General features: G+C 47.2%; 11 protein-coding genes and 1 non-coding gene across 12 annotated transcripts; 8 read left to right on the forward strand and 4 right to left on the reverse strand.

Moving 5' to 3' along the window:
- Window positions 1-1,479: 1,479 nt before the first annotated feature.
- TrAFT101_011751 (uncharacterized protein) lies at window positions 1,480-3,008 on the reverse strand. The gene is made up of 6 exons (XM_066129370.1): window positions 2,785-3,008; window positions 2,681-2,717; window positions 2,544-2,620; window positions 2,098-2,495; window positions 1,975-2,045; window positions 1,480-1,922 (listed from the first exon to the last, which is right to left on the reverse strand). Exons 1-6 carry the CDS (start codon window positions 2,926-2,928, stop codon window positions 1,663-1,665), a joined length of 987 nt encoding a protein of 328 aa, XP_065985502.1. The 5' UTR covers window positions 2,929-3,008; the 3' UTR covers window positions 1,480-1,662.
- Window positions 3,009-5,701: 2,693 nt separating this feature from the next.
- TrAFT101_011752 (uncharacterized protein) lies at window positions 5,702-7,332 on the forward strand (the record flags this gene model as incomplete). The annotated part of the gene is made up of 4 exons (XM_066129371.1): window positions 5,702-5,746; window positions 5,799-5,868; window positions 5,958-6,388; window positions 6,442-7,332. 4 exons carry the CDS (start codon window positions 5,702-5,704, stop codon window positions 7,330-7,332), a joined length of 1,437 nt encoding a protein of 478 aa, XP_065985503.1.
- A 309-nt stretch (window positions 7,333-7,641) lies between these two features.
- Window positions 7,642-7,932, forward strand: TrAFT101_011753 (uncharacterized protein; the record flags this gene model as incomplete). Its single annotated transcript, XM_066129372.1, has 1 exon — window positions 7,642-7,932. One exon carries the CDS (start codon window positions 7,642-7,644, stop codon window positions 7,930-7,932), a length of 291 nt encoding a protein of 96 aa, XP_065985504.1.
- A 480-nt stretch (window positions 7,933-8,412) lies between these two features.
- On the reverse strand, window positions 8,413-8,832 carry TrAFT101_011754 (uncharacterized protein; the record flags this gene model as incomplete). Its single annotated transcript, XM_024904247.1, has 1 exon — window positions 8,413-8,832. The coding sequence occupies one exon, from the start codon at window positions 8,830-8,832 to the stop codon at window positions 8,413-8,415; it is 420 nt and encodes a 139-aa protein (XP_024757814.1).
- A 1,106-nt stretch (window positions 8,833-9,938) lies between these two features.
- Window positions 9,939-11,335, reverse strand: TrAFT101_011755 (uncharacterized protein). The gene is made up of 3 exons (XM_024902046.2): window positions 10,871-11,335; window positions 10,432-10,816; window positions 9,939-10,377 (listed from the first exon to the last, which is right to left on the reverse strand). Exons 1-3 carry the CDS (start codon window positions 11,126-11,128, stop codon window positions 10,085-10,087), a joined length of 936 nt encoding a protein of 311 aa, XP_024757813.1. The 5' UTR covers window positions 11,129-11,335; the 3' UTR covers window positions 9,939-10,084.
- A 1,048-nt stretch (window positions 11,336-12,383) lies between these two features.
- Window positions 12,384-14,391, forward strand: TrAFT101_011756 (uncharacterized protein). The gene is made up of 2 exons (XM_024903500.2): window positions 12,384-13,418; window positions 13,480-14,391. The coding sequence occupies exons 1-2, from the start codon at window positions 12,495-12,497 to the stop codon at window positions 14,281-14,283; spliced, it is 1,728 nt and encodes a 575-aa protein (XP_024757812.2). The 5' UTR covers window positions 12,384-12,494; the 3' UTR covers window positions 14,284-14,391.
- Window positions 14,392-15,428: 1,037 nt separating this feature from the next.
- On the forward strand, window positions 15,429-16,693 carry TrAFT101_011757 (uncharacterized protein). Its single transcript, XM_024908606.2, has 3 exons — window positions 15,429-15,512; window positions 15,627-16,497; window positions 16,556-16,693. The coding sequence occupies exon 2, from the start codon at window positions 15,739-15,741 to the stop codon at window positions 16,255-16,257; it is 519 nt and encodes a 172-aa protein (XP_024757811.1). The 5' UTR covers window positions 15,429-15,512; window positions 15,627-15,738; the 3' UTR covers window positions 16,258-16,497; window positions 16,556-16,693.
- Window positions 16,694-18,054: 1,361 nt separating this feature from the next.
- Window positions 18,055-18,624, forward strand: TrAFT101_011758 (uncharacterized protein; the record flags this gene model as incomplete). Its single annotated transcript, XM_024906929.2, has 1 exon — window positions 18,055-18,624. One exon carries the CDS (start codon window positions 18,055-18,057, stop codon window positions 18,622-18,624), a length of 570 nt encoding a protein of 189 aa, XP_024757810.2.
- An 836-nt stretch (window positions 18,625-19,460) lies between these two features.
- TrAFT101_011759 (uncharacterized protein) lies at window positions 19,461-19,924 on the forward strand (the record flags this gene model as incomplete). The annotated part of the gene is made up of 2 exons (XM_066129373.1): window positions 19,461-19,827; window positions 19,893-19,924. 2 exons carry the CDS (start codon window positions 19,461-19,463, stop codon window positions 19,922-19,924), a joined length of 399 nt encoding a protein of 132 aa, XP_065985505.1.
- A 673-nt stretch (window positions 19,925-20,597) lies between these two features.
- On the forward strand, window positions 20,598-20,693 carry TrAFT101_011760. The gene has a single exon. It is a non-coding gene; the product is annotated as a tRNA-Lys (tRNA).
- Window positions 20,694-21,117: 424 nt separating this feature from the next.
- TrAFT101_011761 (uncharacterized protein) lies at window positions 21,118-22,494 on the reverse strand. The gene has a single exon (XM_024908605.2). The coding sequence runs from the start codon at window positions 22,340-22,342 to the stop codon at window positions 21,527-21,529; it is 816 nt and encodes a 271-aa protein (XP_024757808.2). The 5' UTR covers window positions 22,343-22,494; the 3' UTR covers window positions 21,118-21,526.
- Window positions 22,495-23,149: 655 nt separating this feature from the next.
- TrAFT101_011762 (uncharacterized protein) lies at window positions 23,150-27,900 on the forward strand. Its single transcript, XM_024900817.2, has 4 exons — window positions 23,150-23,759; window positions 23,833-24,168; window positions 24,246-24,463; window positions 24,524-27,900. Exons 1-4 carry the CDS (start codon window positions 23,648-23,650, stop codon window positions 27,764-27,766), a joined length of 3,909 nt encoding a protein of 1,302 aa, XP_024757807.2. The 5' UTR covers window positions 23,150-23,647; the 3' UTR covers window positions 27,767-27,900.
- Window positions 27,901-27,974: the final 74 nt, after the last annotated feature.

Consider the following 27,974-nt stretch of genomic DNA (forward strand, 5'->3'; position numbering starts at 1 on the left):
TGTCTACTCTGTATTCCCTTGTTGAGATGGGCCATCAAGTCTCTCCTTTAAATTTTCCTTGCTTTTTAAGTCATCTGAGAGCTCCGTACCTTGACCGCTGGCTACATTATCCGTTGCAAACGCGCGTTCTGGGGATGGGGAGATATAACCATCCGATAACAACAACGCAACAATGACTTTCGCTTCCTGCCATCCCTGACTACTTCTCAAGCTCTGCTGCCAGTCTACGAGTTCGGTGTAACGAACATAAACAACTATAACTACCACGACGTGATTGCAAAGTGTTCTGATTTACAGCTTTAGGCTACTTCTATACGCAAGTGAGCAAGCGCGGCGCATATCCCTGCCGCTGTTATAGCTCCTCCCGCTGATATTTCCCACGCACTGTATTTTCCTTTGTCGGCCCCGTGTCGCGAATGATGAACCGTCAGGTACTAGGTATTTATGACATTTAAGTAGAAAGAAGTTGGCTCCGGGTGACTATCCGGCCCCATAAGAGGATATTAGCCATGCCACTGCACTTAATCTCCAACAAGCAAAGAATCAAAAACAGGTGAGCCATTTCACGTCGATGCACCCGCAGCTCACCCCCACCCTGTTTGAATGGGTTGTAATATGGGCTTGTTACAGCCTCGGTTAGGCAGAGTCACAACTCAGCTATAAAGAGTTTACCTTAAATGTATGTTGGTCGTACAGGAAAAATTTCATGCCAAAAGTACCACTGAAGCCCCACATTGCAAGGTAGGATGCGAGGTTTTTGGCCGCAGTCCGCAGTGAACCAACAACGGGCTACTGCATGTTGGTAGCAAGGTATATATCACGACAGAAGTACATGAGGAACTAGGTGTCCATTTTTCATGTCTCAGTCAACAGCTTCAGATTAAATACGAAGCACATAAAGTGGCCTGGTTACGAATTTTGCACTACGGTACGGGTACACTCAGTGCTGTAAGTGAGGCTATGAAATGAGCACTTTCAGGAGCACCGAGAGCGCCTTCACTTAGAGCCATGTCAGCGATCCGGTGAGAGGGGCATACGAGGGTGTTGCGCATAGCTAGTGCCTACATTATTCTAGGTAACCTTCGCGCTACTCTAAAAGGGTGATTCCGTGCTTCCGCCTGTCAGACGTCTCCACTCAGAGGCATTAGAGGCTTCCGCTAATGCAAGGTTTGGACTGCTGTAGATAAAGTCATGCCCTCAAATCTGTTAGAGCAAACCTAAACTCCCTGTCAATCTCGACGTTGCGCTGACTGATCCCAAGTTTGGAACCTGCAATAACTCCAGAACGGACTCGGCAACCCCGACCGCTTGTGGACCTCTAAAGGTTGAACAAGTTCAGCTTGTCTAGAGGTCGATCCTGCGGCCGGGTGTGAACCCCCTGCTTGGCGTGTTCCTGACAGGTAGTAATTTGGCGCTCTGGACGCGTTCTTTGGGATAAAAATACTGTGCCGAGGTTTCGGCTCTTTGATGGATATCTCAGGCAATGTAAACTACATTTTATATATCGGTACATATAATTCATTTACCCTAGACTGCTTTAAGACCACAATAGTTAATAAAATAGCTGAAAATACATAACTGCAACGGTTGAACTTGATACTTGAAAACGGACGTTATAGCATTACCATTCGTCTAAAATAGCGCAACTGATATAATCCCAACTCAAAGATTACCTAAAAGTATATGCTCCTTACTGTCATTCTCGCTCGCCAACTCGAACTCTCTTACCACACGAATCTCCTGATTCGGCTGTTCTCTGCTGCTAATGGACTCCTCATTGCTGGACTTCTTGTGGCTGCCACGTAAAGACAAGAAGAACTCGAATATGGCTTTGAAGGCAGGCCGCATGACGACAACGGAGGCGGCGATGATTGTAATATTCATTTCAACGACGATAATAATGTGAGTGGGGATGATAAGCCCTGAAAGAGAGAGTATTAGTATTGTTACATATGCCAGGATGCGGGTACATGCAGGTGAAGTCTTTTTTAACGTTTTGAAGATCTGCGATCATGCGGAGGCGGATGATGGAGATTGCGGTGTCGCTGGAAAGAGTCAACAATCGTCCGTATGCTGAATGGTCCAATTTCTACATACATCAACCCAAAAAGGACCAGGGCTGTGAGTTGTTTAACCTCGATCCCCTTGTTCTTAGACAGATATAGCACCGGCAAAGGGATGCAAATGAGGCATGCGCTGGTGAAGATGTTGATACCGCTAGTGACATAGTTGAACATGATAGTCGTATCGATGCATTTGCCCGGAGTCTTGGGCAGCCAGCTCTTGTAGATCGGGTTGCAGGCGAACATACTCACGAGCGTGGCGGCGGTGAAGAAGCCTGCGATAACGACCATGAGAAAGTAGTTGACCGCACGGGAGATTCTGATCAGGGTAAATTCGAGGCGGGGGTCCATGAGATCGTGATAGACAAATGTCAAAGAGAGCTTGCTGAACAATAAGGGGAGTTTGGTGAAAATTTGGATGAGCCAAAACATCTGAGTCGTCAGCTCGGAAAAATCGTGATGGAGTTTGATGGGACGTACGAGAGAGGTCTTGTAGGATCCTTGGAGGCTGGGTGGGAGGTCTTTTTGGTGGCGAGCATAGCCAAACCGAGCTGTGACTAGAAGACATTAGTTTTGGGATATTCGATGTGGGCTATAAATGGTGGCTGTCGGCGTACTGATGATATCAAGAATCATATGTATAATAGCAGCGAGCTGAGGTATAGTTAGTTAAGCATCAAATATACTCCAACATCTTCCCCATATCACTCAAATTACTTACCATAGCTATGCTCACCAAATAGTCTGAAATCGCCAGGCGGCCCCTCGACCATCGATTCACGACTCTCAGTACAACCACGCCTAGAGCCAGCATTGTGATGCCGATATCAACACCGAGAAAGACAGCGACTCTAGATTCCGGCATCTTGACTTAACTACCGCCCAGCGGATAGAGGAAGAAAAGACAGTCTTAAAGCCTCCCCCTTCTATTAAACTATTTTTTTGTCCTCCATAGATGTATATGGGCGTGGGATTCATGCTGACTATCGGCATGGATTGTGCATGGGCACGGTCACAACGCAGGGCAGCGGGAGTACTTACTGCTCGCTACACACTGGGGTCGGCTCAAGTCTTCCGGTGCAGGGGTGCGTTCTTGCACTTGACAAGGTCGAAATGCTACATTGTAACTTTTGGGCAATCCACCAGAATGTCTGCTCCGTAATCCGTAAGTTGTGCAACATTGTGCCCCACTCAAGGTCCAGCCAACGGGTTTACCCCGAAGACATTTGTCTATTTCTAGCAGCACCAGAGGACTTCTCTCCCATTTATCGCTCCTTCAATCTTCCACATCCAGCAATCATGGCGCCACCAAATGACAATGTAGTAATAACTGATGTGCCTGTGCTAGCAACTACCGAGAAGTCTAGCGATGACTTTACCAAAGAGGAAGCCGTCCTCGACGATCTCGGTCCAGCGCCCGACGGCAGCGCGGAATCCTACGAGGACCCCAAGGCAGCTCGGCGACTTCTCACCAAATGCGACATCCGTCTAATTCCGATCTTGGGATGCCTATACCTTGTATCCTTCTTGGACCGCTCAAACATTGCCAACGCGCGATTGTTTGGGCTTGAGAAATCGCTTCATATGCCATCAACGGGGTTCAACACCTGCCTGTGGATTTTTTACCTTCCTTTCGTTATTGTAGAGATCCCAAGCAACTTATTTATGAGCTTAAATAAGATCAAGCCAAATCAGTGGCTTGCTGGGGCAATGTTAATTCTTGGTATATTTTACACAATGGAAAGTTCAAATCTAAATATATTTTCTAACGAGATTTAGGTGTTGTGTCGATGTGTCAGGGATTTACAAGGAGCTATGGTGGGCTGCTTGCTTGTAGATTCATCATGGGTACTATGGAAGCTGGTTTGCCGCCGGGTATGTATCACACTCTACATGTATCCTTTTGAGAGTTTTGTAACTGATGTTTCCAAGGGGCCGCCCTTCTTATTGGGCAGTACTATAAACGCAGCGAGTTTAACATCCGCTTCTCATACTTTATCTGCTTTGCTTTACTTGGAAGCGCTTTCAGTGGGCTTCTCGCATATGCCATCGAGCACATGGATGGAATCCGTGGCTATGAGTCTTGGCGCTGGATTTTCATCCTCGAGGGCCTCTTCACTATTACTTTTGGATTCGCAGCGTGGTTCATTATCCCAGCTTTTCCGCAAGATGCTACATTTCTTGACGAAGCTGAGCGAGCTATGCTTCTCGCTCGCCTGCGTGGCGACCGCGGGAGAGAGAGGATTGACTTCAATGGAATCAGTTGGCTGAGACTCCTCACTGACTGGAAGATCTGGTCCTTTACCCTCGTTTACTTCTGCGCTGACATGGGCGCTGCCTCCATCTCGTCCTTCACCCCGACCATCCTTGCTCAGCTCGGGTGGACTGCCTCGCGAGCCCAGGTCATGAGTATCCCCATCTGGATGGTGGGAATCTTTGTTACTTTGTCTACTTCCTATGCCTCTGGAAAACTCTCTCTCCGCTGGCCATTCGTGCTGATTGGCGCCATCTTTGCCCTTATTGGCTGGTGTATCCAATATACCCAGGTCCAGCCACCTGCGGTTCGCTACTTTGCGCTGTATATCATCGCTTTCGGCTCATTCATGCAATTCCCCATCCTCATCGGCTGGCTCAACAGCAACTTACGCGGCCGCCCGCAGCAGGCCATTGCGAGCGCTGTCCAGTTGGGTATGGGCAACTGTGCGAATTTCGTGGCGAGCAATGTCTTCATCACGAAGCAGGCGCCCAGATACCCTACTGGATTTGCCACGGGTGTTGGGTTCGCGACGCTCGCGATTGTGAGTATTCTCTTGGTGTTGTGGGCATTGGTTTGGCATAATAGACAGTTTGATCGGGAGAATCAGAACAAGAGTGAGAATGTGGAGGACCAGGATAACTTTAGATACGTGTTATAATTCGTCGCATGGATAATAAGGGCCTATTCGCGGAACTGAATACTAGGTATCGTCATTTACGGGATGGTGCCTATATAGAGTTTCCACGCATAAGCTACTTAGATACTCTTCATGGACATGTTGCCCTCTCATTTTAGGATTATTTGTAATGTAATATAATTTCAAGATTATCTATTTAAATCTCGCTACGATACCGTCGATATGAGCCATAAATTGCCTGGCAATTGTGCCATTCGCCATTCTTGCCACCCATGGGCATTGCGGTAGGAATTGCGGCGTCCAACATCACACCTAGAATAATACTTTTCTTCAGGGGGCCAAAAGAAGGTTAGGGCCCCATTTAAAAATGGACCACTTATGCGGTTGGTCCCTAGCGCATATGCCCCTGAAACTACTTACTACATGTATCTACGGAGTATATACTACTACTGGCTCTGAGCGCCGTAGGATGCATGTGGCCCACAACAATCTGCTCAAGCCTCCAGATTCAGATTCTTACTCCGATGGAAGTGTTATTGAGCACGGCTGAGGCAGTGTAGTGCGGTCTAACTTATTAGAGCTGCGAGCAGGGCAATCTTCGGGTCGGACTTCTAGCAGCAGCCGTGCTCTTGACTAATATCCATTCCACGTTACACTACGATAGGGAAAACGAATCATCCTCGCGGCACATCCTCACGATACATCTTAGTCCAAGACCTTGCGTAGAAGCACTGATAAAAGAAGATGGTTTCCGCTTCTGTTGAAACGCGGCTGTTCATCAATGGTGAAGTATGAATTGACTGTATATCGGCTGCGCCCACATGCTCACGCGCGCCATTAGTTCCGCCCATCATCTAACAATGAGACCTTTGATCTATTTTCCGCAAGATCCGGCTCATTATTCGCCCAGGGCAAGTTTCTCTGATCAGGGCTTATTCTCTTCCTTTCCAGCTCTGTCTCATAATCTGTTGACTTAGATTTTAACAACATGATAAAACAGTGCACGAAGCGTCCAAGGAGGATGTAGACGACGCTGTAGCGGCAGCCAAAGCCGCCTTCCCAGCATGGGCGCAGCTCTCCCCGCGCGCAAGAGGCAGATACCTTGTGCGACTTGCCGATTTAATTGCGGAATCTAATGCAGAATTAGCGAGACTGGAGGCTGAGTCTATGGGCAGGCCTGTGTCAACCTACTTTGATGCGACTATGGGCTCTGACTATTTCCGCTACTTCTCTGAGGCAGCTTACCCTCAAGGAAGTTCGAGTTTAAATACTCCGGGATTCGTAAACGTTACTGTGAAGCAGCCGGTAGGTGTCGTTGCGGCGATTATTCCTTGGAATGCACCTCTTGTCTTCTTTTGTAAGAAGTTGGCGCCAGCATTGGCGGCAGGCAATACAGTCGTTCTCAAAAGCAGCGAGAAAGCGCCTTTAACAGTTAGTTCACCTGAAACCTTTTACGTATGAATTCTATACTAAGACATCCACAGTCTTTATATGTCGCCAATCTCGCGAAAGAAGCCGGCTTCCCCCCGGGTGTCCTCAACGTCCTCTCCGGCCATGGCCCCATCTCAGGAGCAGCGCTTGCATCGCATATGGACGTCCGAGCCCTGACATTTACCGGCTCTGTGCGCACGGGGAAATTACTCCGCAAGATGGCCGCCGATTCAAACATGAAGAATTTAATCCTCGAACTAGGCGGCAAGTCACCCGCAATCGTTTTCGACGACTGCAACATCGATGCTGCAGTTCAACATACCCAATTCAGCATCCAGCTCCTTAGCGGGCAGAATTGCATGGCAAATTCGCGCATTTACGTACAGAGCAGCATCATGGAGTCGTTTGTCGAGAAGTTCAAGGCGGCCTTTACGTCTGCTCGGTTAGGCGACCCGGCTGATCCCAATGTTAATCATGGGCCGCAGGCAGATAAGATTCAGCATGCTACTGTGCTGCAGTATATTAATCTTGGAAAGGAGACAGGGAAGTTGGTGACTGAAGAGCAGTCTGCTCCGGGATTGTTTATCAATCCTACAATCTTCAGAGACGTCCCTGAGGATGCGAAGATCATGAAGGAGGAGATTTTCGGGCCCGTGGTTGTTATCAACTCATTCGATACGGAAGAGGAAGCTATTAAGAAGGCGAACGATAGCGAATACGGTCTGTATGCGTCAGTGTTTACAAAGGATCTTGACCGGGCGATGAGAGTTGCCACGAGGCTCGAATCAGGCACTGTGGGAGTAAACTGCTCGGGTCCAACAAAAGGGGATGATATGGCTTTTGGTGGACAGAAGGGGAGCGGATTACAGAGAGAGAGCTATTTACATAGCATGGAAACGTTTATGGAGACCAAGTCAGTTATGATCAAGGTGGACGGGCTGTGATTGGGAGAAATTATATACGCGGTATCTCCGCGAATTAGACAACCAATAAGGAGGACCGATATATTCAACAACTTTAACCATGTCTTGTACAGTATCAGGCACCGCGAAACATTAATAGTAACCTCGCAATCGCACAGAGCAATATGGATTGCAGATGGCCCATTGGGAGAAGATATGACAGCCAAATCCCGCCGCGCCCACGCTAAACACCATTCCCAAGCATCCCAAGCCGAGATTATCTCATAATTTGACGGGTCCCAGCTCAACAGAGGGGCCATCAATTACTGCAACTCCACCCACAGAACCGCCATGGGTGCACTCAACAAAGCCGAGGTTTTCGACGCCGAGATCACCGGCGCACTCGTGGCGGCGCAACTCACCACAAGGTTCCTCAAAAAGCAGTCTACACCCGCTGCCGCACACTACTTCCTAGACAACCAAGCCGTGGTATCCGGCTTGCTCAAAGTCCCCCCCGGACCGTTCGTAGGACAAGCTCCTGAAGTTGAGACACCTAGCGAAGGAAGCACCCCGCAAAGATTGCTGTATCTTCACATTATGAGTCCCCGAACACAAGAACGTAGAGGGGAACGAATCAGCTGACAGCCTCGCGAAGAAGGGGCTCCAAGCTAACCCCTCGCCCGTCCAAGCCAACCTTCACTCACCTGCTACGCATCAACAGGTATCAGAAGCTTCGCAAACACACTACACAGCTACCGCGATGAGAAACTCCCTTGAGTAGACGACCACGATCCAGTTCCCTTTCCGAAAATGAATTTGTATGCAACAACAATTAAATTGACTCACTGCCATACAAAATAAACGAGAACCTAGCCAGACTGTGCGATCTGGTTGGAAATAGGGGAAAATAAACAAAATGATATACCCTAGAGCTATAGCCCACCGGGTAATCAAACTCAAAGAAATAGCCAAGGCTGCCACCATACAGTACCATAACGCTATTCGACAAAACAAGGAAACTTTTAAACTAGCACTTATAGTACTGGTATCTGACGTTCGAATTAAAAGCTGAATAAACCGTCTCTTCAACTCTTCGGCCAATAAATATTAGTGAAAGTGGAATCACAGTTTTTGAACGGTGCTGCAAAGAAGCTTGTTAACCAATCTGAAGCCGATAATGTCTTCGATGAATTCAACATAGTCCATTATAATCAAGATGATATCTGTAGGAAGACCGGATAATGTAGCCGATCGGAAATACTCCGCTTGGCCTTCATGATCCGTCTTCTTCAACAGATCATTTTTCGAAATTTCAGTGCTAGCTTTGCGTTTGATGTCTCTTGCTACTATCACATCGCTGTGCTGGTCTTGGCCGTGGGAGAAGTAGTTGTGTAGTATGTTCTGAGGCTCAACTGATGCCTGCTTCCGGTCGCCCATATGCTCAACAGGAATGGCAAGCAGGTAGTTAGCAGTGATGTTAATGACAGCGGTAAAGGTCTTTATCGAAGATATAGCGTTATATATGGGTGTTATGGTTGTCATATTCCAAGAAGATTACGATAACTAATATGGACGGTAGGTTAAGATGAAAGGGTCGACAATCTAGAGTCATTGAGGTTGGGACATCCGGGCATTATAAGATGTCAATTAGGATTAACTTCTGGGCAATAACCATTGACTTTATGCTATGCTCTTATTATAGTGGAGAATTGGCCAGGGTCGTATACAGAGTCGCTCAACCAAACGATAAACCATCTCAAAGTCAAGAAACCGAGCTAATCTTGCAAATCAAAGCCTCAGAACCTCTTTTTACTCTTATAATGTATATTTTAAGTGCGTCAACTAACTAAATGTCCACGTTACTTATGAATTTACATTCTGTGGCTATTACTCTTGCGTTTGCGCCTTGCTTTATGTGTATATTATTTCAAGGGAATACCTACAATTAATGAACCGACGTCTTTCTGTTGTTATTCTCGTCATGGAACAAGATAGTCAACAGAAGAGGTCATGGAGACTTGTTCTCTTTAGGTTCTCTATCATTTAGGACGTAGCTAATATACATAGGTAAATTAAGGTTTCGGGATATCGGGTACTGACTTTCCAACAAGGTGCATAAAGGTTTTTATACAAAAACGCCTCTTCTTCTATGCGCTGAAAGTAAATGCTATAAACAGTGAATCTTATGATCAGTAAAACCACAGCAAACAGCAAAGTGGTTAATTGCAGCAAAATATCGGCATATCTCTTCTATCAGAACAAGAAACTCGAGATCTCAAGACTTGTAAACCCACTACTTGGCGGATCAAGTCTTAGTTTGCCTCCTAGACTTAGAATATAGGGTTCTTTCCAGCTTTCGGCATTGGACTCAATATCGACTGACGTCTTCTGTTTTGGATGTAGCTATTTAAATACACCACACAGGCATCAACAACACCGCACGGTTGTGCGGAAGACGGAAGCAGAAGGCTAGAACGGGTCATAATTCACCTGCTCAACGATGTCATCCTCATAGGGCTAGAATCTCTTGTTAGCAGCAATCAGGCACAAGGCCAGTAACAGAGGTTGGTAGAAATAAAAGATACCTCGCCATTGTCTCACAGCTGGTCTGCTGGAGATCGACATTCCGCTGAATTACAGCTCGGGTCATTAATTCTAGCACAGTAGAAGCAGCTACTATTCAGAATATAGTGTACTTTGGCTCAAGGCAATTTTAACAATTATTCACTTTAAAGTAATCTGCCGTCGAAATCCTGAAAAACTTAAACATAAAAGCAAAATGCTGGCCATTTATTTACTCCCTTAGACTGAGGATTTTAACAAGCATATCATCCCGCTTTCGTTCCAAGTCCTTGGCATCTTTTCCACGTAGCTCTTCAGCAACACTAGAGCTTAGCGCATCAACGTTCTCAGGCGTCCATGTGAACGCATGAGCTTTCATATCATCCAGCCAAACTCGATACGCAGGGCCGAAGTGTTCCAAAGCATGCTTGAAGCCGTCGATTCCGCCTCCGCCTCCCATTGTGTTGGATAGAAGGGGACCAGTGGCAGCCCATCGCGGCCCAAGGCTATTGGTAACACATGTATCTAGTTTAAATATTAGTAACCAGTCTCAGATTAGTCGTAGAGTGTCAGATTCACCTAGATCTTCGGCAGAGATAATACCACGGCTCACAAGGCTGTAAGCTTCATTGAGAACCGCTATCTGGAGACGGTTGGCCGCAAACCCCGGTAGCTCTTGGCGAATATGCACCGGAGTTCGACCTAGCGATTTATAGAATGACTTTGCCGCCTCTGTGACCGAAGTTGCTGTTGTGGGATGAGGGACCACTTCGACAAGCGGCATCAAATGTGGCGGGTTAAAAGGATGCCCGATAAGCACACGCGTAGGATTGACTGCACATTGTGATATGAAATGAGAACTCGGTATTCCAGACGAAGAAGAGGCAATTATCACGTCTGGACGGGTCGCAGCATCAAGTTCTGCAAAAAGCTTAGTCTTCAGCTCGGGTCGTTCTGGCGCATTCTATTCATATTTGTTAGCGCTGTTCAGCGATAGCAACAGTTGAGGTTATTGTACCTCTTGGACAAAGTCGACATCAGCAAAGTGATCTTTGAAACTGGCTCCCACAAAGCGATAGTTGGTCAGTGCCGCGTGAGAAGACCTCTTCTGCTTTTCCAGAGTGGGCCAGATGCTGTGAAGGTAATCTGAAAGCTGTCGTTCGGCACCCGGCGCGGGGTCTGACACTATAACCTTCAAGCCATGGGCCAAAAATAAACCGGTCCAAGATGCTCCAATCACCCCGGTGCCAAGCACGCCTACTGTTCGGATTGACATGATCGGAAATTTGGATAGCGATAAAAATAAGTGAAGTTGAAACCAACAGAAACAGGAAGACTATCAGAGTGGAAAATGTATGTATTACTCAACTGCTCGACAAAGTATAAGAGACCGTCGTCAGCAGCCATTACCATTTATAGCTGAAATTTTACATATACAGAAAACAGGCCACGGCATATCCCGGCATTTGGGGGGGGGTTTGGCACATAAATTACCCGGCAATACAGCTCGCTGTAAAGAGGGGCATTCCCATAGCCAGCCTTGCGGGTGGCATATAGCCCCGGCCCGATGGCCAGGCGTAAAATACCCGACCCTTTCTCCTTTGCCTTGGCCGAGATGGGTGCAGATTGGTGAGCATCAGTCGATAGCATTGTAAAGTGAAATGCCGCAATCCTACAAATCCTCTCTTGCTTCGTGTAAGACGTCAACGGTTAAATCCGAATAATCCAGTTCCCTAGTAAACTCGTTTATGCACTTGACCCCACACACGCCGACGGGTTATTTTGTCTAAAACGTCAAAAGGGGAATCTGAATAGCCTCTCCGACGGACATGAGTTTGACAAATATGGACTCAACGGCCCGGTTAGCTTGTTTTTAACTGTCTTTCGGCGGTTCCGCAGCGTCAATCATCCTGCCGAGGGCTTAAGGCCGCCTCGGTCAGATCGTTCTGCGCCACTACCCCACTTGCCGAGATGCTTCACTTTGCAAGGGCGGGTTAGGCATAGAAGTGGGAATAAGGCTAACACCACCGCGCATACCAGGCGTCTTCACGATGGGATTATAGCTGCGAGGTGTTCCACTAGACTACGATACGCGGTCACGCCACAAATTCCTTTCTGCAAGGTCTAAGAGCATGAGACCCCTAGCTGAGGATATTTATTTTTGCGTTAGCTAAATAATGGAATACTTCTGATGAATTTCCTAATGTGGTATAAAGCTTCTCTCATCTGCTCGTTCATGCATATGACGTCTTCCTAGTGAATTCGATTTGTACATACCCATACCCATATTCTCGCTGGCCGCCACACGATGATTATGTCTCCCTTACAAAGGACAGTCCGAACTCCGGCACTTTCAACTCGCTCATGTAGGCTTGCTTGGGCCGAGGCTCGTGTCTGTTACGTGTGCGTTAATCTGGCTGCAGATGCTCTACATGATAGGTGCTCATTATTCAGGGTGGTTTGTGAGTAGAAAAATATATATATAGTCTTCACTTTTCCGATACCCTATCTTCCCGTTTTATCTCATCTATCGACACATTTTTAGTGATATAATTTTTAGAAGCGCTCAAGATCTCTAATATTTGCTTTGCCTTGTCGCATACTTCACTTACATCTTCTTATATCTCACCTAGGGCTCCATCATGGCTACTCAAGTCAGAGTTGAGGGCGTGTATGGCCCTGGATCATTCACTGATACAGCTTTTACGCCGGTGCCTGTGGAGAGCAAGAGGCTACTTGTAGAGCTTGCAAAGAAAACGCCCGGTTTTACTACGGATCAGTCCCTCATTGATGGAGTGAAGTTTGTTGGCAATGAACTCCCCTGCATACCAGGACCCATCAAGTCTCAAGCTTTCACCGCAGCTCTTCATGGGTTAGCGGGCATCATCGGGCAAGAGATCCTGCAGCTGCGTGGATTCGCGACCTCCGGAGAAACTACGATCAACACTGATGCCGCCGGCATGTTCCCTGCGACACCTGCTCTGGTACACATTGATGGGTCTGACGGCCCACAGCTCCTCAAAAAGCCTGGTGTAAAAGCGTTTGATCACGGTGCTGTCGCGACGCCTATTAAAATGCGATCGCAGGCCATCTATCCAACGGCCACTCCTGGAGTCTGGTTTCAACTCCACGGCAGCTTGGGCCCAGAGCCCATTCTTCGATCTATTGGGGTTGATGCGAACGCCAATTTTGCATCAGGAGATGAGGCGTATGAGCATATTAAGAAAATAACCCAGACATACACTGCGAGTGACCTTGAACAGCTCATGGTAAATCGAGGTTTCCCGGGATCCATTGTGCACTCGCCCGCGGGCTGGCTGGACACCATGATGGGCCGCTCGCTCGCTCGACATCCACTCATCAACTACAACAAGGTCGATCTTACTGAGGCAATCCCACCAGTTGCATTTCCCACGGCACAGGAAAATCCAGACGCAAGGCCTCTTGCTGGCATTAAAGTGCTGGAGTTGGCGAGAGTCATTGCCGCACCAGCCTGCGGCACAATCTTGGCTGCAATGGGAGCCGACGTTATTCGTGTGAATAGCAGCCGTCTCCCTGACTTTACAGTAAGTACACCTCTAGAAACATCAATTTTCATGGGATAACTATTCTAACTAACATCTGCAGCCGGCTCAACTCACACTTATGGCGGGAAAACGTTCTATCGATCTCGATGTCGGAAAAGACGAGGATCGAGAGACTCTTGAGGCTTTGATAGCTGATGCTGATGTCATCATCCAGGGCTACAGACTGGGATCACTTGAAAGGCGAGGATTTGGCAAGTCGCTGGCCCTGAAGCTGGCTGCTGCGCGCAAGCGTGGCGTTGTCTACTTGGACGAGAATTGCTATGGCCCCGACGGGTACTACGCTGAGCGTCCTGGATGGCAGCAGGTTGCCGACGCTGCTGCGGGCAGTTCGTATGTCATTGGCAAGGCCTACGGCTTCCCTGATGGCCAGGGCGTTCTCCCTTCACTTCCAATCAGCGACATGTCTACGGGCATCCTCTCTGCAGTCAACGTCATGAGCATGCTGAGAGATCGGGCCCGCTACGGTGGCAGTTGGTGGGGCTGCTCGAGCTTGACAGCTTACAATGCGACGACACTGCAGCCTTGGGTCGGTCTGTACCAGCCAGACATCGTCAAGCGCATACAAGACAGGTTTCAATTTGAGCCAATGACAAGTGATATCCATGTTATCGAGCTGTACTACGCCATCGTCCAAGCCTGGGATAAATATGCTAAGCGCAACGGCAACTCGTACACCAGAAATGAGGAGTTTTACACCCATTTCAAAGACAGTGTCTACGGCGGGGATTTGCGTATCTTGGCGCCCATTGTGCAATATAAGAACCCTATGGATAAGAAGTCGACTCCTGCTTGGACGTCGCCGCCAGTGCCGTTCTGCTTTAACGAGACGGCTGTCTTTAACTAAAATCCAAGAGTGATAAGATTTCTGCAGAGTGAACTACACGATCTTGTGTCTGTATCTTTAGAAAATAGTTTATTAAACCGTTCAGATAATTAGATTTATTCTCCTAGCTTACATTATGTGTTACATGTGTATGTTTGTGACAAACTGGGTTCCACGTATCATAACTATCTATTTTTCCTCCATTTTCCCTATGTGGCTTGGTGCTACCCATATCTGTCTCTATCTGAATAGAACGCTTCCGAAAGATTTGCAAGTTGCGGCATGTATGTACGCATACTCGATTTTTTGGTTAGCGCGGGCGCATAAACGACTTGGCGATGGGTGGAGTTTTTATGGCACATGAACCGCTGACGCGGATCATTCGGTGAGCTGTGCCGCCAATCCACCGCCGAGATGTTCCACTCTGCAGCGGCTAAGAATAACGGTGAACAGAGCTGAAGTTTCTTAGATGGGGAGTTCTTCAATCCCCTGGATATACACTACTATCCCACCAATATCTGTGACGTGCAAGCGACTCCTCGTGCTGACGTTGAGTGTAAGAATGTCATGCAATTCGCATGACGAGTGTTCATAGCGCATTACTCGCAGGGTTGAGATTATATGCAGCAACGGGCTAAACAGCCTGATTTCGCGGACCTAGCGCCCAGATGGCCCTCATGGACGTAGTTTTACGGGCTTTGCCTTTAATGACATCCTAGAGGCGATAAATGAAGAGGTCAGTAGATTCCTTTTCGGCGTTAAAAGGATGAAATGCCCACAGGTCCGAAACTGCTGTCTGAAAATGGAAAAATTAAGGGATCGGAGTGACCGCAAATTATAAGCTCGAAGATGACGTTGAGGAGGGTGTCTATATGTAAATGTAGGAGACACAGGTTTGTCATCGTATCGAACTCTCTTGCTTCGGCAGTTTAGGACCCACAAGCCGACGCCGAGGCACTGGTTTGCCTTGGGAACGGATCGGGCCGCTCGACACCAGACAAATAGTGGATCTTAACTCGCCCGAAGAAGAAATCGTGGCGGACCTGGCAATCGTGCATGGCCGCTTCCATATGCCGTGTTCATGTAGTGGCGATTCGGTCGACTAACTCCGAGAACAAGTGTTGTAGTCTCAATTTGGTCTTTTACAAAGACAGCATCGGCGTGGAACTAAGTCATCAATACTAGCTGTAAAGAGAAATGGCTGCTAAACAACAGATTGTTGAGATATTATATTCGCACCGGGACCATCTGTAAGTAAAGCATTATTGTCACCCTTCTTGGCTATTTTGCGCCTGATTTAGTTGCCGCTATAGAATTTTCTGGCGTCACATGTTAATGTAGATTAAATCTGAAACCTAGACTAGTATATATACACGCAGACGAATCTCTCATACTCTTCAACACTTGAGCTTACAATTTAAGTAATCCTTCCTTTATTCCTGCTATAGATAGCCTACCGAAAGCCAAGCGATAGACATGGCTGCCAGCACGACAACACTCTCCCTGTCCGCCCCCATCTCACTCCCCTCCTTGCCTGCTCTGCATCCTGTCCTGGCATTCTACGCCAAGTACGCAAAAGACTTTCAAGATCTCGCAAACACCCCCGCAGAAGCATACTACACACGCGACGCCTATATAAATCTGCCCCACGGGGCGTCCTTTACCGGGCGTGACCGCCTCTGGGCCTTTTACAAGCAGCTGTACGGGATTTTCCGAGCCAATCCAATAGAGCAGTTTTATACGCTCACAGTTGTGTCGGATGCTGTAGGCACACACACTCTGCATATGGAATACGTTAGAGGTTTGCACAGCCACGATGGTTCCTCTATTACGCGAGTTCCTCAGGTTTTTGTATACGAAATTGGCCCAGCCGCTGAGGGGGAGGGCACCGATGGCCTGCAGATTCGTGGACTTCGATGCTATTACGATGTTGGCCTCATGCGAGCGGCAGCCAAGGCTGAGGGTGTCGAGGTCATAGAATTTGAGAGCGCGTAGAGGCGTGATGGGTGCAGAAATTGGGTTAGTGCAACAAAGGAGCAAGAAGAAAAAGAACAATGAGTAGATAAAATGTCGGTAGGGTATTCTGGAGACCCTTATGTATGGTACATATTAGATTTATTACTTAACAGCGATTGATTGACTAATTAGCAGTTAAATAACGGCAGCTAAGCTTCTGAAAGGCCGCCTAGCTCGTTAATCATGACGATGGTAGCATGTTAAAAGCTAGTTATATATGTACGGCTCCACTTTATACAGATCTATGGATTCTCCAGGCTGATTCTTGTAATGTAAGTTGATGGGAGGACCATGAATGGTGATATGGACCTTTAGGGTTTTGTTGGCTTGCTAAGGATGGCCATCTTAGAGGAAGCGCGGACCAAAGTAGTAAGAAACTATCAATTATGACAAATTTTATAACAATTCAGATGTCATTTTTTATAAAAAAATTCGTATTAACAACGGCCTTGATGTAATATCTGGTTGAAGCTATACAAATGTGTCTTGTGGTAGTGCGGTGGCGTTGCGCTATTCTGGTGGGATCGAAACGAGCGCCCTGCTAGAATAGGTTAGAAGTTTGGGGTGTGCGAAGGGTGGACTGAATCCGCTGTGTTCCACCAGGTGTCAAAAATGGGGATGGGGCTAATCGGCCTCGGCATTGAGGCAGCCATGGATGCGATTTCAAAGACGCGTATATTGGTAGAAAAGCCGGGCTGCGTCAGGGTGGGTGAGTCTTGTAGAGAAAAGACCTCACTCTCTCCTGAGTGGTCAGTCAAACTCAATCTTCAACCTTTCCCCCCCCTTGGAATCCCAAGTTCACGGTGGCCACGAAACACAATGAAGCAGGCGCACCAGAAAGTTCGAAGTGGCTGTACTACCTGCCGGAAGAGAAGGATTAAATGCGATGAACTTAGGCCTCAATGGTTCGATTCTCTGTCTCCCCACAGTTGATAATTAATCTCACTAAGTTGGTAGTACTCAGTGTCAAAGATTAATCGTCAGACGTGGTCAGCCCGTCGACTGCAGCTACAGTATACCTCTGCAAACCGCCTCTCAAAATGGATTGCCCGAGACGGATAGCGCGTGCATTCTGTCCTCAGCAGCCATCGTTGCACCGTTGTCTCTAGATGATCCATTAACAATATCTCAATTTGGCTGGCCAAATCCGACGTCGCCAAACGAAAGGATTCTACTATATCACCTTTGCGCCATTCGGAAAGACACAACCCTAGTAACTGAACGCGGATTTTCAGTGGGCATCAGTCAGCTGTCAAGGTATTTGAGACAGTTTTCGTCCAGTCCTTCGCACAAATACTGACGGTTTATAAAATCTTCAGATTTCTTGCCATGGCTGGCAAATATGAACATTTGAGGCACTGTTTGTGTGGTATTAGCGCTGCCCACTTAAGAACAGCAACGAAATCATCTCAGATGGTTCCGTTAGAAAATCATTACCGAACACTTGCGATTCATGGAATGGTCAAAAAAATGCAAAACTTGAGCCGTCAGAGCTGCGAGTGTCGAGAAGAAATCTCACGGGGCCTCATCGCATCATCGATCTTGATGGCCTGGTATAGTCCCAATCCGTAAGCAACGCAAACGACCAAGGACATTCGGGTATATGCTTATCACAGAACATTAGACGCGAATACAGTAGCTATCTCAAAGGAAAACTTGCTGTAAGTTAAAAATCCTGGGAACCACATCTGCTAGCCTTGGGCTAAAATCAGCACGTCTATCGACGCGCAGCTCATTGAGAATGCTACCAAAGAGAGCCAAGCATCACTTCACGCAATGCAGGCGCAGCATTCTGTCTTTGAGAGGCCACGGAACGAATTTAGCCGCCCTTCGCAGTTGATGGAGGAAGATTATACACTGCTAGAATCTGTAGCCAGGTCTATTCGTAGCTTCTGTAAGTGCAAGCTAGATGGCGAGCTTGAATCTGCCGCACGGGAACTGCTCAACTTTATTCACAACGTGCGTACCTTATCTGGGCAGTACCGCTCGCTAGAGGATCAGCTATCAATCATGTTCCCTATTCGCAACTGGCTACGCCTCATGCCCAGATCACCAAACCGATTTGCTTGCAACGACTTTTTGATATACTTGTATCTGGCAAACTATGAGACAGCGATGTTAGCAATGGGTATATTACTGCCCGAAGTGAACTTGCCGCTGGAGATCGAGGAGAGAAGCATTGGCGTGGCCAAGTTACAACTATTCATACAAGAAGCCGTCGATGCACGATTTTTATCGGGCGAGAGTCTTACAAAGTCTCGTTTTGTGTACATGGCCTGCATGGAATGGCTAGTTATTGCAGACAAGTGCTTGGAGAGCTACAGAACTCGGATCCTAGGAAGCTAGGACTTGTAGAAGAAGATAACTCAAGCAACCCCGGTTAGAAGTTGTGGATGACTTTACTGATTGATGCGGCTAGCGAGAGATGCTACTCACAATTTCCAGATAGTTTGTCGCCACTTTCCGATCGCAGGGAAGTTTTGCCTCTACACCAGATGCCCCCTCCCCCCCAACAAAAGTTTGCATGACATTTTGAATAATATTGTAAAATGTAAAAGCAGATATAAAGAGATACAGTATACATTCAACGCGATGAACGATGAGTTGTGTAATAGCCCCACGTGAGCCGTTACTCATAGACCGTGGTGATGATCCACCAACGTCATGGATGTCTCATTCAGCTTTCTACTCGGGCGAGCGGGCAGCCGATCTAGAGAGAACATTTATTTAATTGCACATAATTCCCAGATTTAATTAGCACTCTCAAGACCAAAAGTCTTCGTTCCGATATCTTGAGTATCGCATTGCAAACATGGATCCAGACGCAGCTCGCGATAGAGCGCCTAAGGAGGCTTTACCTGGTGAAACCCAAATACTAGCGAGCGCTGCCTCATTCACACAAGTACTTTGTCAATATGTACTGGCCAAGAAAGCCTTTGCTGAACCAAAGCAGGACTTTAAACCAATCAAAAACATATGCGCCCATTTAAATGCATTCCACGCGTATGCTGACGACCCCAAACGAGCTGTAGAAGCAAACCACTATTGCAGCCACTTGGGTACAAAAAAAGCAAATTAGTAAAACTACGCAGAAGGCTGACCACTGAATAGATGATGAGGTTCGCCAATGCCTTATATACGACTCGCCGGAGCCCGGTGCACGAATTATAGGTATAGAGTATATGATCACGCCGAGGCTATATGAATCGCTACCCGTGGATGAGCGGCGACTATGGCACTCCCACGTCTATGAGGTCAAATCTGGAATGCTAATAATGCCGAACCGAATTGTTCCGCAAGCAGCTTGGGAAATGGCGGAGAAGAGAGAAATGGAGCAATTGATTGCATTATATGGCAAAACATACCATTTCTGGCAGATCGACCGGGGCGATAAGTTGCCTCTTGGGGAGCCGAAACTCATGACTAGCTATGTCGCCGATGGGCAACTGGACTTTGCTAAAGTGGAAGAACGAGATGGAAGATTTCAGTCGAACTACAAGCTGAAGATGGAGGCGAGGAAAGACATACCCTCTCCGAGTATCCATAAAGGTAGGCATCACAGTTATCGCGACTCATTCAAATAGTATCCGAGTTCTAACTAACAGACTGTGTAGAAGCTGACGCAGCATGGGGCACTGAAGGATGATGACGAATGGTTGCGCCTCTACTTTCACATCGAGTTGCAGCTTGGATGGAAAAATATGAAGAAAATATTGAGTAAATTGTAATATCAATCTTTATTTTACATAAAATAACAGAAGCAAAAGTTTTTTCAGTTTCCAATCAGAATAGCGCTGTGCTCAGGTGGCCATTTTAAAGGAAGCCACATGTAATGCTTGAGGTGGCCTACTTAACATTATTCCAAATTTTGGGCATCAGATTAAATATATTTACATATTTTTGCTCGGAATCCATAATATATAACACGCTGGATTACCTATAGTGCTAGTAGCACTGATGATGGTGTTTGTATGCAAAGTAGATACAGTGGCTGGTGGACGGATCTCCTGTTTAGCAGCTTACTTGTCGCAGCTATGTGTCTAATAGAAATTGCAGATCGATAAGCCGAATGAGCAGAAAAGGTGCACATCTGGCCAGCAGCCAGCTATAAGGCTCTCAGATGCAGCCCTTCTTCTATGTCTTGTTACATACATATTTCTCATGGAAACAACAGGCCGTTTTCCCCATTGTAACCAATCTTAAGTTCGTAGTTGTAATGCTGCTCTTAAACCTTCATAGGATAGAATAATTCGTGTCCTTTCAACGAGCCGCATCGAGCTCAGTTGGCAATTCATGATTGGCTAATAGTCATGTGATTTGCCCGGCTAGCTCAATCGGTAGAGCGTGAGACTCTTATGAGGTACACGTTCTGTATTGCAATCTCAAGGTTGCGGGTTCGACCCCCGCGTTGGGCTTTTCCTATAATTCAATCTGCCAACTGAGATAGATGCGGTTATTTTTTTGCTCTTTTCTTCAATCTCTTCAACAAATTTCCTATAGTTCATCATTAAATAAAGATGGGAGAGACAGAAAATATTTGCTCTCTTTTTATTTAATAATCAATTACTCATTTAGACAAGTGGATATATGTACATAGATTTTACAGAGCCAGCACTCTCAAACCTTGGAAAATTTTTGATCCATTTTCTCTCTCAGTATAGAGAAGGGAGCAAAACACTTTTTTTTATTGCATGTTCCTCCGTTTACCCAAGTACAGTGACCGAATTCATCGAATCTCACTGCAGCATTATTAAAGCCCAGAGAAAGCTGCCAGATTTCGCTGACTCTACTACATCTTCGCGTCACACACAAACAGAAGGGAGAACAGTCGTCAAAGGTCCGACAAGTCGCATTTAATTACGGCGTGATGCCAAGTTGATTCATTCATTCATAGGTATCATACATTTTCCCTCAAGAGCATTCAGCTCATATCCCCAAATCCAACGAAACCTGCGCCTGTTCCGGCCAAGCATGTATTCGTACTGCTCGCCAATCCCGTGTCTGCGATCCTGTCGCAGTTCCATGAAAAAGATAATGCCTTCTCTGTCGTTTGTTATACATGTACACCCTTTGCGTTATTGTCATTAAAGTGCCCCCGTGCTGGGAATTCATGCCGCCCGTTAGCACTTCCCTGCTCAATTATAGGCGCGCTGTTCCAGGCTCTTGTTCCCGACCATTACATAGATATTAAAGATTGATAACTTCCTCAGAATCCAAGCTGCGGCAGTAAACAAATAAAAATACAATATTATATCAGCATTAGTGTCGCCAGCGTGGCGGTAATGGCAGTGGCCACTGTGATGAGGGTTTCGGGAAAATTAAATTTGGTTGCCGCGCTGATTGCGACAAAGTCGAATGGATCTCCGCCGCCGCTACCCGGCTGTGCGTTAGGATTGATCGGCCGTGTTGGTTTTGACGGCTCCTCGCTCGATGAAGAGGGCTGATCGACACTTGTTTGCGAGGTTCGTGCGACAGACTCGATCGTCGAGCTGGGAACGGTTGCTGATGTGATGCTGTGATCCGGTGTGGTGGATGCTACCGCACTTGATGCTGCTTCAGTAGAAACAGGTCCTTGCGTTGATGTTGAAGGGGGTGCAACATCTGATGGGCTTTGAGATGTGGGCGGAACTTGTGGTGGCGGCGACGTTTGTCTCGTCGAGGTTTGTAACGTCGTCGCAGGGGGAGAAGCCGGCGTTGAAGCCGGCGTTGAAGTTGGAGTTGAAGCTGGCGAGCCTGCACTGCAGATAGCAGCCACTAGATTGCCGGCTTGTATTTGCTTGAGCAGAGGATTGTTGGCAGAGCTGACTTTGGCACACAAGGATCGCACTGTAAACTGCACCGCTTGTAATCCTTCGATGCAGCTCTCTGAGCATGTGGTGCCTTTACCGAAATCGCCTGCGGTGCATCCTCGAATTGGTGCATTGTATGCATATATGCACGAAAGAGGCGCTGGAGAGGCCAGGCCTTCGAAACTGGACAAGGTCAAGAGAGCTCCTGATGCCGTGCCGACTAGAAAGACGAGATTGGCGAGACTAAGCTGCTGCATTGCACGGTATCTCGTCATGGAGATATGAGTCGTTGCTCGTATGCTTATTATTGAGATAGCGTCAAGACCGCGGTATTACACTGCAGTGGCCGCCAGGATGAGCGTCGAGTGTATTATTAGCTGCTTTAGCAGATGAGAAGCCAGACAGGCCAGCGAAAAAATCTGGACGAGTTTTACTATTTATGACGGCCTCTGGAATGACGAAATGTCTCTCTTCCTTGGCCCTGCTGTCATGGAGCAGCCGGATCCGTGGGTTAATGATGCGAAACACTGCTTGTCTCAGGCCCTCCTAAGATGACGCCAACTAGGCGGCATAGCAAGAACGATTGGCGCTTCTGTAGCCGCACAACGGAACCAGCTTCCGTATCTACCAGCATAATGTTTCTCTAGGCTTTTTTGACATGTTTCGATTACAGCAGGGGCTTTTCATCGGGTAGTCGCGTGGCAGACAGGATGTCAGAACTTTGGTGAGAGTAGCTGGAATGGCGATGGTGATACAGGGATAATGTACAAAATACAAGCCACATGTAGCTATGAACACTCAAAGTTTTGATAGTTTTTTTTATAGAATATTAGATGATTGGACCTTGCGCTTAAAACTAGCCATTTTGGTGGGGGGGAAAAATTGAGAAATGCGATGCTTTCTGATACCCTCCTACTACATACGGCACGAACTGTAGGCTATGGCATTTACATGCAGGTAATCTGGAACATTGTGTTGGCTGAATGCGGCGTAGAAGAAGCACGTGGAATGGAACGAGCCCCTCTAATCGCCTTTGTTGCGCCAAAACAAAGCAGGCCTCGACAATCGCCGGAACCACGTTTACCCCAATACCCCAAACTCGTCCCATCTGTCATCAATGCGAAACGCATCTCGACCTCATGTGAAACAGCCTCCCCCAGGCCTCCCAGAAAATAAGAGCGAGGACAAAGAAAAAGGCACCGCCACATCATTCCACAGAATGCCGCGCTCGCTCCGGCACTTCCCTGCTTAGAGCTGATATTAGGTCGAGCCACGCACCCACAACAGCGCCACCCGTGCCAATGAAAGGCTTGCTTCGTCTAGCGAAACCAGTTCTGGCGCACACAGCAACTTGCTAGAGAGACACTAAGGATTCATATCCTAGGTGCATAAGCTGGATCCGAGGACTTATCAGAACATCAAGTGGCCTGTATGACCAGTAGTAAGGACCTATCGCCTGTAAGCAAGCCTAAGAGGAACCAAAAGAGAGAGAGAAAAACAATGTCGAGTCTTTCTTCTTCATTCCTTTGCTTCCACAGCTTCTGTGAGGCTTTCGCGACGCCTCCTTGGCATCGAATATTATGTCCGATCGCGACGGGCCAGGGTCACGACCCCCGCGCCAGGGCACATATCAACAGATCGTGTCCCTGAAAAGAAAGCCCATCCAGGCGAGGGCGGGATCATATCATCAAGGTGCGCCTCCTGTGGCGTCGATGGGCGTTATACGGGACTTTCTACGAACGACGAACGACTGACAGGCCTATAGCCGCCCAAAACGATGACCAAGCGGAAATTGAGGATGAAGATGAGGCCGTGTCAGTTCCGACACCTTACGGTTCTGATGCCGGGGTAGTTGCAGAAATCGCGTCAACTACTACTACTCAGTATTCACTGGCGCCTCCCGCCAAGTCGCCACAGAGTTCTCGCTCAAATTTGTGGATGCCAATATGGCTTAGCCCAGCCGCTCTCATTGCCTTTGCTGTCACCTTTTTTCTAATGTTACTGACCACAGCTTTACTGTATCATTTTTCTGAGCAAGGCAACGGCATTAGTGCTCAACGAGAGGCGAACCACTATGCCTGGAAGTACGGCCCTACTGCAGGTAAGATGCAAACACACTCACAGGAGAGAGTATCCGATGTAATCCTTTTGGCTGCTGACTCATATATATCCAACTAGTTCTGGTTGTAGTAGGAGCTTTGTGGCGGCAAGTCGATTTCGCAAACAAGATCCTGACACCTTGGGAAGAGCTCAAGACAGGGCCATCATCGGCTGATAAGACTCTGCTCCTGGACTATATCTCTCCTATACTACCTGTCAGCCTCTGGATGGCCATCAAAAACGGACATTGGGCCGTCGTGATATCTATTGTTGGCCAATTGTTGATACTGGGCACTGTCCGTATATCATATTATCCACTCTGCCGCTTTCTTGGCCGTTTGCTAATGCTCTGGCAGACGGTTTTTTCAACTGGTTTCCTCATATTGGAACCAACTACTTTGACCAAAACCGACGAAACTTTCCAGCTATCGTCAAAATTTCAGCTTAGCCAAAGTGTAAACCCAAAAAACGCCTGGGACGTCGGTCCTGGTCCAGCACAAACTTACTATGGAATAAATTTTTACGGACTGCGTTTCCCAGCCGGAACCAGCCAGGATTTCGTCGTACCCGAGTTTCGGGTGCCGTCGGGTGCCGCAAGTGGTTTCGAGTATTCGGTGTCTACGGATGGCCTCCAGGTCAACTATGATTGTGAACTCCTTCCGATTACCAATGGTACAGAAGCCTCCATGCCATGGCGAAGCATTATGGCTTCATTCATTGTTGCCAACGTTACCACCAAAGATTGCGAGATTAAAGGAGTCACCATGGCTGAGGGTGCTGATCATAGTTACTATCACGACCCGAACGCGACACAGAACTACCAGGCTCGGTTTGATCTCTATCCCTGCAACGTGGATTTCGATTTTAGTCGGGGTTATATACCACCGGAAAATACGACTCTTGAAGACCAGATATACAACCCCAACAACGATATGCGCCTGTTCATGTCCGTGGCTGATGTCCGCATCGCGCCATCCAGCACTCCCAACCGGTACCTGTATCTCCATAACGTTACGACTGCCCTTTGTAAACCGACTTATGAGATTCTCCAATTCAACGTCAGTGTTCCGAGCAATGTTAATGGATCTGCTCAAGCTCTCTCCTCGATACCGCCAGCCAAGAAGCAAGTCCTTCAATCATACCCTCCAGGATCACTTGCCATGGCAGTCACAGACACCACTAATCGCTGGGATTTGGGTACCGGAGGAGTCGATTATGTTCTATCAACCACTGTGCCTACATTCTTTCAGCTCATGTCAAAAAAAGCTGGATTTCAATCTATTCGAAATTTCATGGATCCAGAACTTCTCATCAGTACAGGAACCGAAGTCTTCAAGGGGATTGCCGCTCAAGTATTACATGAGGTTCTTGTTCAACCAGCGAACCGTACTACTACGGGAAGTATTACCTACACAGAGCAGAGATTGCACGCGAAAGTTCTCTCGACTGGATTCATGTGCAGCTTTCTTGGACTGCTAGTCATATTATCTCTCTTAATGATATTAATCCGCCCTAGCTTTTCAGCGCCTGACAAGCCGGCAGCAGCTTTCTCGACGGCTACTATACTCGCGTCGAGCCCTGAACTTGACAAAATTCTGTCACCTATGGGGTATTTAAGCAATGACAACCTACAGCAACGCCTTGGAGACTACCGATTTCGAGCGGATCATGTCCCTAATACAGATTCAAGTATATACATTGAGCCAATCCAGCGCAAGGAAGGGCAAACGTATATTGACCATGTTACGGAACAAGGCCAGCGTCAAGTGCCTTCATGGAGACCAATGGCCAGCACCACTTGGTTCCTTATTCTTGCGATTTGTCTCCCGCTGTCTATTATTGCGTCCCTAGAAATTGTTCAACATTTTTCAGATGTAAACAGTGGATTCATCAGTATCAACAGATCGAGTGCACTTGCATTTGCTACTTACATCCCTTCAGCCGTTGCGCTCGGGGTGGCTGGTCTCTACTCTGCTATGCAAATGATGACGGCAATTTTTGCTCCTTTTGCTCCTTTGAAAGGGGGAAAGGCCAATGCAAAAAGGACAGTTGAACTAAGTCTTGTTGCCCAGCTACCTCATCATTCCTTATTCTTGTCGCTGAGAACGAGGAATTTTGCAGTAGCTATTGCACTCTTTGGTAGCTTTATTGGAAGCTTTCTATCTATTATTGTATCAGGCCTCTACAGCGTTATTGAAGTTCCAATTGTCCAAACAGTTGCACTTCAGCAAGGTGATGTGTTCAACTTTAACAATGTCGACCTTTCTCTGACAGATAACGAAGCTGCTGCCATTGATAACTTGGTGGAATATCTAGGCTTGAATAGCACACAATGGACAAATGGGAACCTTGCGTTCAATGCACTCAAGCAAGATGTGACCTTCACGACGAATTCAAGCGCAGATGTGCCGCTGACAGTTAACGTGCCTGCAGTGAGGCCATCACTAAACTGTACTTCGATACCCAACGATCTTCGCAAAGTAACAATATTCAATCAAGAAAATGAAGAAAGTGGTACAATGATGTTCCAAATGCCCGGGCAAAACGCTATGGTGTCTCCCTCCGATGGCTATGTTTGGGTTGGCGTTAACACAACTCTAAAATATGCTGAATGGTGTGAGACTGCTCCCAAGGGTATGAAGAGTCAAGAACCATGGATGCAGTATTTCCTCCTTCCCAACGATACAAGCATGGCTTATGTGGGTAAGGCCTCCATCCTCACATGGGGTGGCGGTCTGGTTTACGGTGATGGAGCGGTAGACACAAACCCAACACACGGACAAGCGGCTGACGGGATCCAAGAAACTGACAATGGATGCCCCACATTTGCCGTAACATTCGGCCAAATGAAATTAAAGAAATCGGGCAAAGGATCCAAGAGCAAAACTATCGGCTTCGAGCAAGATCTTGCCACTCTGATCTGTTACCAAAATATGGAGCAGGTCATGACCAATGCCACATGGCAACTTCCCAACTTGTCATTTGATCCTACCCAGCTTCCTAAAGCGAATGAGAGTACGAAAGAACTCTTGAAAACGAGTCGCGGCAGCGAACGATTTCCCTTTTTGCCGAATGCCTGGTTAAACGGCCTCAGCAATCCGCTGATCAACCAGACAATTCCTGGCCCGAACAATTCTAACTCGTCGAACAATTATATCGATAATTTTATTGAGGCTCTAGTTATGACGAAGAATGGTCGACCAGCAGATGAGCTCGCTGGAGCTGCGAATGTCGAAAATCTCAGAAACGCCACTCAGCGACTCTACGGGAGATATATGGCTCAGGCCATTTCTCTGAATATGCGCGACAACAGTACTGCTAAAAATCTGCCTATGTATAATGGCCAGGTGACAATATCTGGCAATCAGAGGTTGCAGCAATCTAGCGGGTCCAAGATTGCGCTTCAGGTAGTGCTCGCAGTGATGGCGGCGTGTGCTATTGCAACAAGACTGCTTTTGCCAGTACGAGATGTGTTGCCACATAATCCTTGCTCGATTGCTGGGACAGCAACGTTGATAGCAGGGGGGAGATGGTGTCTCGAATTGCTGATAACCGGATGGATATGGACGACTTGCTCCATAATGGGCTATATAGCTTGAAGTGGTGGCGGGATGAGAAGGGTGCAGAACGATATGGCATCGACTTGGAGCCGAATTTATAGGAAAGAGAGTAGAACTCGAAGATAGGGTTATAACACAATAGTATAAAAATTAATTATTAAAATGAGAGCCACTATTATCTCATGATAGATTACCTTTTGTATAAAGTTACATTTGTTGATTGGCATGGTTCGCGATGCCTTAGATT

This window comes from Trichoderma asperellum, chromosome 7 (genome assembly GCF_020647865.1).
Source record: "Trichoderma asperellum chromosome 7, complete sequence".
In the NCBI taxonomy this organism is placed as follows: Eukaryota; Fungi; Ascomycota; class Sordariomycetes; order Hypocreales; family Hypocreaceae; genus Trichoderma; species Trichoderma asperellum.

What these genes read in the sequence shown, in the direction of transcription:
- TrAFT101_011756 (XM_024903500.2), top strand. Translation starts at nt 12,495, where the DNA reads ATGGCTACTCAAGTCAGAGTTGAGGGCGTGTATGGCCCTGGATCATTC. An exon ending in GCCGTCTCCCTGACTTTACA is followed by an intron (nt 13,419 to 13,479) that starts GTAAGTACACCT and finishes TAACATCTGCAG; the next exon opens with CCGGCTCAACTCACACTTAT.
- TrAFT101_011757 (XM_024908606.2), top strand. Translation starts at nt 15,739, where the DNA reads ATGGCTGCCAGCACGACAACACTCTCCCTGTCCGCCCCCATCTCACTC.
- TrAFT101_011762 (XM_024900817.2), top strand. Translation starts at nt 23,648, where the DNA reads ATGTCCGATCGCGACGGGCCAGGGTCACGACCCCCGCGCCAGGGCACA. An exon ending in GGCGGGATCATATCATCAAG is followed by an intron (nt 23,760 to 23,832) that starts GTGCGCCTCCTG and finishes ACAGGCCTATAG; the next exon opens with CCGCCCAAAACGATGACCAA. An exon ending in GAAGTACGGCCCTACTGCAG is followed by an intron (nt 24,169 to 24,245) that starts GTAAGATGCAAA and finishes ATATCCAACTAG; the next exon opens with TTCTGGTTGTAGTAGGAGCT.
- TrAFT101_011755 (XM_024902046.2), bottom strand. Translation starts at nt 11,128, where the DNA reads ATGTCAATCCGAACAGTAGGCGTGCTTGGCACCGGGGTGATTGGAGCA. An exon ending in ATGTCGACTTTGTCCAAGAG is followed by an intron (nt 10,817 to 10,870) that starts GTACAATAACCT and finishes AAATATGAATAG; the next exon opens with AATGCGCCAGAACGACCCGA. An exon ending in TATCTCTGCCGAAGATCTAG is followed by an intron (nt 10,378 to 10,431) that starts GTGAATCTGACA and finishes TATTTAAACTAG; the next exon opens with ATACATGTGTTACCAATAGC.
- TrAFT101_011751 (XM_066129370.1), bottom strand. Translation starts at nt 2,928, where the DNA reads ATGCCGGAATCTAGAGTCGCTGTCTTTCTCGGTGTTGATATCGGCATC. An exon ending in TATGATTCTTGATATCATCA is followed by an intron (nt 2,621 to 2,680) that starts GTACGCCGACAG and finishes AATGTCTTCTAG; the next exon opens with TCACAGCTCGGTTTGGCTAT. An exon ending in CGTTAAAAAAGACTTCACCT is followed by an intron (nt 1,923 to 1,974) that starts GCATGTACCCGC and finishes TCTCTCTTTCAG; the next exon opens with GGCTTATCATCCCCACTCAC.
- TrAFT101_011761 (XM_024908605.2), bottom strand. Translation starts at nt 22,342, where the DNA reads ATGACGAGATACCGTGCAATGCAGCAGCTTAGTCTCGCCAATCTCGTC.